This window comes from Saccopteryx bilineata, chromosome X (assembly GCF_036850765.1).
Source record: "Saccopteryx bilineata isolate mSacBil1 chromosome X, mSacBil1_pri_phased_curated, whole genome shotgun sequence".
Taxonomy (NCBI): domain Eukaryota; kingdom Metazoa; phylum Chordata; class Mammalia; order Chiroptera; family Emballonuridae; genus Saccopteryx; species Saccopteryx bilineata.
Window position 1 is genome coordinate 599,685 of NC_089502.1, and position 11,426 is coordinate 611,110.

Below are 11,426 nucleotides of genomic sequence, written 5' to 3' on the forward strand. Positions count from 1 at the left end.
TTTTTATGCCACTTATTAACAATAAACTGTCAGAAAGAGAAACTAAGAAAAAATACTCCCTTCATTTTTGCAACAAATAAAATAAAGTACCTAGGAGTAAATTTAACCAAGGAAGTATAACACTTGTATGTGTAAAATTATAAAACATTGATAAAAGAAATCAAAGAAGATACAAACAAGTGGAAGCATATACCGTGTTCATGAATAGGAAGAATAAACATCATTAAAATGTCTATATTACCCAAAGCAATCTATAAATTCAATGCAATTTCCATTAAAATATCAATGACATACTTCAAAGATATAAAACAAATATTCCTAAAATTTGTATGGAAACAAAAAAGAATATGAGAAGCCTCAGTAATCTTAAAAAAAAAAAGAATAAAGTGGGAGATATCACACTTCCTGATATCAAGTTATAATACAAGGCCATTATACTCAAAACAGCCTGGTACTGGCATAAGAACAGGCATACTGATCAATGGAACAGAACAGAGAATCCAGAAATAAATCCATGCCTTTATGTTCAACTGATATTTGACAAAGGAGGTAAGAGCATACAATGGAGTAAAGACAGTCTCTTTAATAAATGGTGTTGAAAAAATTGGAACATGTAAATGTAAAAAAATGAAACTTGACCACCAACTTACACCATTCACAAAAGTAAACTCAAAATAGCTAAAAGACTTAAATTTAAGTTGTGAAACCATAAACATCTTGAAAGAAAACATAAGCAGTAAACTCTCCAATATCTCTCGTAGCAATATTTTTGTGATTTATCTCCATAGACATGTGAAATAAAGGACAGGATGAACAAATGGGAGTATATCAAACTAAAAAGCTTTTGTACAGCAAAAGACACTGTGAACAGAATAACAAGACAACCCACACAATGGGAGTACATATTCACCAATACATCTGATAAGGGGTTAATAACCAAAATTTATAAAGAACTTTTAAAACTCAACACCAGGAAGATAAACAATCCAATAAAAAAATGGACAAAAGAACTGAATGGACACTTCTCCAAAGAGGGCATACAAGTGGCCAATAGGCATATGAAAAAATGTTCAACGTCACTAATCATCAGAGAAATGCAATGTAAAACCACAAAGACATACCACCTCATACCTTTCAGAATGGTGTTCATGAACAAAACAACACAAAATAAGTGCTGTCAAGGGTGTGGAGAAAAGGAAACCCTTCTGCACTGCTGGTGAGAATGCAAACTTGTGCAGTCACTGTGGAGAACTGAATGAAGTTTCTTCTAAAAATTAAAAATGAGTGCCTGACCTGTGGTAGCGCCGTGGAATAAAGCATTGACCTGGAATACTGAGGTCACCGGTTTGAAAACCTGGGCTTGCCTGGTCAAGGCACATATGAAAGTTGATGCTTACTGTTCCTCCCCCTTCTCTCTCTCTCTCTCTCTCTCTCTCTCTCTCTCTCTCTTCTCTCTGAAAATTGAATAAATAAAGTCTTAAAAAATTAAAAATGAAACTGCCTTTTCACCCAGTTATCCCACTATTAGCAATATATCCTAGGAATACCAAATCATGGATTCAAAGAATATATGTACCCCCATGTTCATAGCAGCACTATTTACAATAGCTAAGATCTGGAAACAGCCCAAGTGTCCATCACTGAATGAGTGAATTAAAAAGCAGTGGTATATATACACAATGGAATACTATGCAGCTGTGAAAAAGAAGAAACCTTACCTTTTGTGACTGCATGGATGGACCTGGAGATTATTATAAGTGAAATCTACCAGGCAGAGAACAAAAAATATCATATGATCTCCAATATATGTGAAATCTAATGAACAGAGTGAACTGAGGAATAGAATAGAGGCAGAGGGACTGCAGTCAGAAGGAGAGGGGATGAGGGGATGGAATCAGAAAAGGTAAAGGGATTAATGGAAGTATATATACATAACATAGACATATAGATAACAAGAGAGCAAATCCTAGATGGAAGGGAGGAAGGATTTAGGGGCAGAGAGGCAAATGAGATATAAAAAGGAACACAGGGGTCGGGGTGAAGGTATATTTAGTGGGACACTTGAATCCATGTAAACACAATAAATTAAAAACTAATAAAAATTAGAGGGAAAAAAAGAATGATAGTGTGCTGCATGCCATGAAGGCATTTTATCTTAAACCCTTTAAACTAGTAGTTATATTTCTAAGTCACCAGCCTATAAAAATAGTTCTAAACATGCATAGGATAGATTTAAAAGAATGCTTCATATAGCATTATGTATAATAGTAAAAAAAGTGTTAACCTGATGATCTATTTTGTGGAAAAAGTTGAATAAATTATATAGTTCACCCGCTATGGAATTCTATTAACTATTACAATGACTTTCTATTGAACAGTAAAAGCAAGAGGACAGAACAATAGTTTATAGAATACTATGATTAAATCTTCATTTCATAGATAGGTTCTTGAAAACTGCAACTTAAAGGGAAACAATGTATAAAGAAACCAATTTTATCATAGACTAATTTATAGAAACAAGAGTTAAGTGACTGTGGCATATTTTTGGTCACTAAAAAAAAATCACCAAACTTCTACACAAAGGTCTGCACACTTTTAATACCAAACATTGTGCTATATATGCGTTTAAGAAAAATGAATAAAAACAAGTAATAGAAAGATTTTCCAACCTGTTTATTCCAGTTCAGAGTCATGAGTGATTGGAGCCACTCTTGTCAGCTCAGGACACAAGGCAGGATCCACCTTGGAGAGGACGCCCTTCCATTGCCGAGCCACTCAGACACACCCACATTCATTCAGACTGGGACAGTTTAGACACATCAATTAACCTCATATGCTCACTTTGGAATGTAAGAGAACACTGTAATCTCTGGAGAAAAGCAATACTAGAGAGAACATGCAAACCAAATAGACAGTGACCTCACCCAGAAATTGATTTTTTCCTCAACTTTAACAAAATAAAATAGAATGAAACAACATTATTAGAGGACCTGCTGTATGTATAGGATGATTTTATTTGGTAAAACACACAAGAACACATGCACATATACAGAAAAGAGTCTGGAAGATACAAAGCAAAAAATCATCATGCCTGTCTTTGGGCATTGAGCCTGGGAGAGGGGTATTTTCATCTGTTCTTTTATATACTACTGCCCTTTTTACTTTTATAATAAACATGTGTTAGTTTTGTAACAAAAAAACACACACAACAATCTTACTCTATAACATTTAGAATAAAAAAACTATAAGGAAACAAAAAATCTATATGAAATTTAATTAAAAAAAGATAATTATTATTAACATGTTAAAATTTTCTTTTCAGTCTCTGTTATGCATTTTTACACATTTGAGATCTTATTCTATGTAATATTAACCTGGTTTTTCAATTAGTATAATGTTGTGTAGCTGATATAAAAAACTTAGAGAATAAAAAATACATGTATTCCCAACACCTAGAGGTAGTTGCTTAAGAAAATGTCATGAAATTCAAATGCACAAAATTGGATTATGAATAATCCATGCATCCTGTCATAGATCATGCACACTGATCCATACATGACTTTCTTTTATTTTTATCTATTAACTTATTTGATTTGATTTTTAATTATCATACAACTATTAAATAGTCAACATTCTTTTAATTACATAATAAACACTTGTGCACTCACTCTTTGAACTTGAGCACTAGAGTACTGACATTAACTTCAATCCACTTCTAGGATCCTCTAGAATTCCAGCACCATTTCCTCAACCCCAATGACCTGAATTGATTATTCATATTCCTTTGCTTTTCAATAAAACATTTTAATCTCAAATATGTATATATATGCCTAAATAATATACTGTTTAGTTTTACTTGTTTTTGACTAATATAAAATCCAGTTATATGTAGTCGTCTGAGAGTTGATATTTTAATTTAACGTTATAGAAGTAAAATCTATCCACATTATTATTTTTAGCTGTAATACATAAATTTCATTGCTGTATAATATTCCACAATGTAAATATATCACAATTTATCCATTTTCTTTTGGTATATTAACTATGAACATTTTATTGCATATTCTTCTGGTTATTTTTCTGAGAACATTTAAATAGTTTCTTTTCTCCAAAATTTTAATACTATATATACATTTATGAGACTTGTTCCTCCTATTAATGAGATCTTGTGAACGTATTCCCATTTCTGTAAATATTCTCCTATGGTATAAACTTAGATGGTTGTAGAGTATTCCATCATATATTTACAGTATAATTTTATTCATCTGCAACAATTGTTGGACTTCTTGCTTGTTTATAATTTTTATGCTGTGATAAGACTTATGATGTATATATCCTTTAGATCAGCAACTCTTTTCTTAAGAATTTATTCTTTTTCTGCCTGAATAGCTCAGTGAGTTAGAGAATCCTCCTGAAGTGCTGAAGTTGCCAATTTGATCTCCGGTCAGGGCATATACAGGAACAACTCGATGTTCCTGTCTCTCTCTCTCTCTCTCTTTATTTCTCTCCACCTTCCTCTCTCACTTAAATAAATAAATATGTAATGTTTTTTAAAAGATTTTTTTTTCCTGAAGCTGGAAACGGGGAGGCAGTCAGACAGACTCCCTCATGCGCCCAACTGGGATCCACCCGGCATGCCCACCAGGGGGCGATGCTCTGCCCATCCAGGGTGTCACTCTGTTGTGACCAGAGCCACTCTAGCGCCTGGGGCAGAGGCCATGGAGCCATCCCCAGCGCCTGGGCCATCTTTTTGCTCCAATGAAGCCTCGGCTGCGGGAGGGGAAGAGAGAGACAGAGAGGAAGGAGAGGGGGAGGGGTGGAGAAGCAGATGGGCACCTCTCCTTTGTGCCCTGGCCCGGAATCAAACCTGGGACTTCCTCAAGCCAGGTCGATGCTCTACCACTGAGCCAACCGGCCAGGGCCAAAAGATTTTATTCTAAGTAATATTTGAAAAAATTTTCACCCAGTCACGTGAAAGTCTACCATCAAAGATGAGGCAGTGTGTATTCTGTGCAACTTATACAACGTGTGCTCATCACAACAGTTTTTATAATACAAAAAAAAGAAAATACTTTAATGAAGTAAATAAGTTATGTACTGCCTGACCAGGTGGTAATGCAGTAGATAGAGTGTCAGACTGGAATGCGAGAGACTGAGTTCCCAAACCCTGAGGTCGCAGGCGTGAGGGCAGGCTTATTGACTTGAGCACAGGCCAACAGGCTTGAGCGTGGGGTCACTGGCTTGAGCGTGGAATCATAGACATGACCCCATGATCAGTGGCTTGAGCCCAAAGGTTGCTGGCTTGAAACCCAATGCCACTGGCTTGACCCAAAATTTGCTGGCTTGAGCAAGGGATCAATCGCTATGCTGTAGCCCCCCACCTCCCAGGTGAAGGCACATATGAGAAAGCAATAAATGAAAAACTAAGTTGCCATAACGAAGAATTGATGCTTTCCATCCCTCTCCCTTCTTGTCTGTCTGTCACTATCTGTCCTTCTCTAAGTCTCTCTTTCTGTTTCTGTCTCTCTTGCTAAAAAATAAATAAAAATTAAGAGAAAGTAAATGAAAATTGTACATTATTCTAACCATCTAGAAATAATTAGTTTACAGTCTACAATAAATTTATTTGTACTCATTTTTCTTTGATTATATATTTTAACAGTTGCAATCACACTTTATATAAGCCTGTATGCTGATTTTTCACTTAAAATTATATAATATAAACAAGTCATAAATATTTTAATGGAATAATATTCCATCACTCAGAAATAACACATTTACTTAATTACATGCTTAAAGGCAGACCCTAAAGTTTTTGTATTTTTAACTATACCAGTTAACTATGTGAGGAACATCTTTGTACATGAATTATTCACATTTTAATTAATTCCATTGAGTAAATTTATTGGAGTGAAAATACTAAGTCAAACAGTACATAAATTTTTATATCCCTTGATAATATGTTGCCAAAATTTTATTTAACATATATTTTAAGTCTGCATGGAATAGTAGAAAAAAAGATCAAAATATGTGGACCCAATGCCTAGCTTTAGTATGTATACAAAAAAAAAGGGAAAGAAAGAAAGACAGCATGACAGACTAAACCTGACTAGCTCAGGTGACCCTTGTATGATGGCCTTGCAAACCAAGAGACCTCAAGTAACTACACAGAAAGGTCTGAACTTAAAACTTTCTAACAAAAACAGTTCATGGTGAGTAATGTCTTAGGGAGGTATTTTTCTTTAACAAAGGTCAATGCTTATCTTAATCAAGCCTGTCTGTTGTCTTTTACATGTACAATAGTGTACCTGATAACATGCTTTCGTAATGTAAGCATAATCTTCTTTCCCTGTGCCCCTCAGAAAAGATATTTCACCAGAGCAGAAACGAACAAACCCCATCATTGTTGTTATTATCATGTTAATTAAATATGTCATTCCTTTTTATGTAAAGGAAATGTTAGTATATATATTTTTACTTTTTTTTAGAGAGAGAGACAGAGAGAGGGACAGACAGACAGGAAGGGAGAGAGATAAGAAGCATCAATTCATAGTAGCAGCACCATAGTGGTTCACTAATTACTTTCTTATATGTGCCTTGACTGGGGGTGTGGGGGACTTCAGCCAAGCCAGTGACCCCTTGCTCAAACCAGCAAATTTGGGCTCAAGCCAGAGACTTTAGACTTTATGTCAGCAACCATTGGGCTCAATCCAGCAACCGTGGGTCATGTGTATGATCCCACACTCAAGTCATTGACACTGTGCTCAAGCTAGTGAGCCTATACTCAAACCAGATAAGCCCATGCTCAAACTGGCAACCTCAGTGTTTTGAACCTGGGTCCTTTGCATCCCAGGTCAATGCTCTATCTATTGTACCACCACATGGTCAGGGACCTTTTTACTTTTTTCCCAATCCTAGAGACTTCCTTGTTTTATTTTCTCCCACCTCCCTAATCTATCACAAATTAATTTTATGTAACTCCCTTACATCTTCCTCTTTGATTTTTATGTATAAAATCAGTGGTAAAAGTGCCATATTCCAGAGCATTTTCTCAATCTGTTGAGATTTTACTTTCTGGCAATTGTCAACATTTTGCCTCAAATAAACTCACTAAAAGTTTTTACAGGTTTGGAAGTTTTTTTGCTTTGACAAATAATTTCTTCTTGACCTTTGATTAGGTAAAAACTGATGTAAAAACATTTATCTTATCTAAGTCACAAGGTTATTGTGATAATCAAATGAGAATGTAAATCATTGAATCACCATGAATGTTAATTTCTCAGAAATACTTTTATTAACTTTCCAGACTCACACAGCACCCTATACTTACTTTCCTTCATAGCCTTACAAAGCTTATAATAATTGTTCAATTATTTGAGCACCATCTGTTTCTTCCAGATGATTGTAAGTCTCATTAAAATATGCCTGGCACACAGTTGGCACTCAAAAAATATTTGTTCAATAAATGAATAAGTGAATAAAGTGACAACACTTTGTAAACTAAATAATTAGACATGTGTAAGGTATCATTATTATTACTAATTTGTATTACCATGAAGATAATTCTAAATTTTTAGAAATTCCTTGCCTAACCAAAATTTTGTTATGTGATTTTAACATTTGTCATGCCAACTGGAAGCAGGGGTTAGCAACATTATTGGAAGTACCTGATAGGAGCTGAGACTTGGAGAACCAAGTAGTTAGTTCTCTAGGTCAGCATGCTGGGAGTTAAGTAGTTATAGTCACCATTATTCAGACACAAGGTCAGTGATATTTGAAGCAGGTAGATCCTGGAGGCCAGAAACAAGCTAATAGTAAGTGGTCTAATAAGGTGTAAACTGGACAATATTCAGAGATAAGGAACTGAAGTAGATGGGATAAATTCCAAGTACTAATACTGAAAGTATGGAACTATGAATATGATTCTAAAATAAAGGTTATTTGAATTCAGTGTTTCCTTATATTATTTCTACCCAAACTGAAAATTTTATGATGAAGTGTTTGTGCCTAGTTCCATATACATGAACAAGGAAATGATAGTATCTAACTGAGGAATGAGATTTGTGAATACAAACAAATGGGTTAGGATAGTGATAAGATACAGTAAGACCATTTGTATATAAGATTCTATAATAGTCTACGCATAAAATGAGAGCAATCAAGTTTTGGCTCTTGTAATTGTCATTTTTATTTTCAACATTAGATATTATTTGTAGTGGTTAGGGTTATGTACTCTAGAAACATGTTAGTTGGGATTAAATACTAGTTCAATGATCTATTAGTTGTGTCTTTTGGACAAGTTATGCATCGGCATGTGCCAGTTTTCTCATCTGTAAAACAAAGGTGATAGGACCTACCTCAATAAGTTCTTGTAAAGATTAAATGAATTGATGCATGTAAGGATCTTAGAACAGTGCCTGGATATAGAAAATGCTATGTTAAGTGTTATTATTATTATTACTACTACTGCTATTATTATTATTAATAATAAAATAAGGCCAAATAAAAATTAATGTTATAAAAACAGATAAATACATTGAGTGCCATCCACTGTATGTTAACTTTAGCTGAAATTAATCTTTAAATAGTTTTTCTTGTAAAAATTTTCACTTGTACATAAACATATTTTACTATATAAAAACTATAAGAATTGATAAAATAAAAATTATTACAGCAATTTCATATGTGTGTTTATTCTATAGAAGCTGTTTTATAAACATTACACTTAACATTTAAAAAAATAAATACACATTTCCTAATTGCAAAAAAAATAAAACAAAACCACTCTTAGGCTAGAGTAAAGTCAGTCTCTAATATCTGGTCTATAAACATGGATGCAATACTAACTTTTCTGAAGCTAATTCTACCAGAAACTCTTGTTTGAGTTTGAAAACTTATCTGTGGAAAGGTGTGAACATGAAAAAGCTCAGTCTTGGGAAGGTTAATTTTGAAAAAGTCTGAACCTGGGGAATTATTGGAATACCTGGGCTATAGAACATTTAGAATACCTGGATATTGTAGACACTGGACAACCAGAAATGCTAGAAGGCTGGAAACGGAAGACGTGGGTATTGAGCCAACTGCTGGAAGACTGGGTAGTTGTCAGAAGCCATGGAGATGTTAGAAGATATGGAGATGCTGGAAGACATGAAGACTCTGGAAGGCATGAATGCGCTGGAAGATGAGCAGACGCTGGAAGCCCTGGAGATGCTGGAAGACCTGGAGGTGTAGGAAGATATTCATTTTTTGGAAACATGGCTTAGTTGGAAGACACAGCTTTTCTGGAGGACGTGGATTTGTTGGAAGATGTGGATTTTCTGGAAGACGTGGATTTTCAGGAAGACGTAGATTTTCTGGAAGACGTAGATTTTCTGGAAGACATGGATTTTCTGGAAGACGTGGCTTTGTTTGAAGATGTGGGTAGGCTGGAAGACATTAGTTTGATGGAAGACACAACTTCATTGGAAGACAAGAATTTGCTGGAAGACATGGATTTTTTCTGGAATCTATGAATTTGATAGAAGATATGGATAATCTGGAAGGTCTGGAAGTGATTGGAAGACATGGATATTCTGGAAGACATGGCTTTTCTGGAAGACAGAGATTTTCAGGAAAACCCAAATTGTCTGGAAGTCCTTGATGGTCTGGAGGACGTAGATTTGCTGGAAGATCTGGAGGTTATTGGAAGACACAGATCTCAAGGAAAACATATATTTTTGGAAGACATGAATGTTCTGGAAGACATGGCCTTACTGGAAGACCTAGATTTAGTGGAAGAATAGATTTTGTCTGGAAGACGTGGATTGACCAAAAGACTGGATTTGGTGGAAGACATGGATTGGTTGGAAGACCTAGATTTTTCCGGAAGATGTGGATTAGCTAGAAGACCTTGAAGTTGGTGGAAGACGTGAAATTTCCTGGAAGATATGGATTTTGTGGAAGTCCTATAATTGCTGGAAGCCTGTATTTACTGGAAGGCATTGATTGTCTGGGAGATGTGGGTTGTCTGGAAGACGTGGATTGTCTGGAAGACGTAGATTTTCTAGAAGATTGGGCTTAGCTGGAAGACCTCGATGTTGTCAGAAGACGTAGAATTAGTTGGAAGACGTGGTGTTGCTGGGAGACCTGGAGTTGCTAGAAGACCTTGACACTGGCACCAGTGGAATTCCTGGACATTGGAGACATTGGAAGCACAGGATGTTGAAGACATTGGAAACTTTGGATTTTGAGGAGATTATTTATTCTGGACATTGGAAACTTTGGAGATCCTGAATGTTGAAATTAATGGATATTGGAATCCCTGAGCACTAGTGAAATTATAAGTCCTGAACCTTGGGAGCCTTAAAGTTTGGAAGATATTAACAATAGAAGATATAGACATTTAGAAATCCTAAAATTAGAAATCTTGGATATCAAAAATCATTGGAGAACCTGAATATTGACATATTTGTGTTAAAAGACATAGAATTTGAGAAACGTACTATTCATGATGATGTAAGTCAAAGATGTTGGAAGCCAAAGATATTAGAACATCTAGACTTTAAGGAATCAGTATGTTAAAAGACCTACTCATTCAAACATTGGGGATATTTGAATACCTAAATGTTGAAAGATCAGGTTTTTGGAGATATGGAAAGACTTTGCATAAGAAAACTTATAATTATACAAGATATTGTAAAATCATAATTTAGGAGACACTAAAAGTTATAGGAGCTGAATGATGTAAGTAGTAGAAGATGGAGAAGCTGGACTTAGACACATGAAATATGTGAATGCAAGAAGACTGGTATATGGAAGATATTATAAAATTATAAAATTAGAAGTTAGAATTTGGACTTTAAAATATAAGACCTAGAACTTGAAGGTTGATTTTTGGAGATACTAGAAGACCTAGACTTTTTAATGACCCTGGTATTGAAAAAATTAGAAAACACTGGCATTGGAGATGTTGCAGGCTAAAGAGTGAATGATTTGGATGTTGTAACTTTTCATTTTTCTTCGTTTCTTTAATCTTTTTTTTAAAGTGATAATAGAGGAGATAGTGAGACTAACTCTTATATATTCCTCAACCAGGATCTACCCAGCAAACCCCTTCTGGGGCCAATAATTGAATCAACAAAGTTATCCTCAGTACCTGAGGTTGACACTAGGATCAACCGAGCCACTGGTTGTGGGAGGGGGAGAGGGAAAAATGGGAGAGAGGAAGAGGAAGCAGATGTTTGCTTCTCCTGTGTGCCTTGACCAGGAATCAAATCCAGGACGTCCATACACTGGGCCAACACTCTGTCAACTGAGTCATCCAACCAGGGATGGATGTTGTAATTTTTAGAAGATATGGCAATTAAAGATTTTGGAAGCTTTGTAGCTCAGATGATGTGATGTTAGAGACACTGAAGAATTGGAAAGCCAAATCTTAGAGACATTAG

General features: G+C 35.1%; 1 protein-coding gene across 1 annotated transcript; it reads left to right on the forward strand.

The window, feature by feature from the left end:
* The first annotated feature begins 9,111 nt into the window (after positions 1-9,111).
* On the forward strand, positions 9,112-10,332 carry LOC136317317 (cerebellar degeneration-related antigen 1-like). The gene is given in 3 exon segments (XM_066249953.1): positions 9,112-9,225; positions 9,264-9,497; positions 9,500-10,332. Coding segments are annotated over 3 exon segments (732 nt in total). The 3' UTR covers positions 9,884-10,332.
* The last annotated feature ends 1,094 nt before the right edge of the window (positions 10,333-11,426 follow it).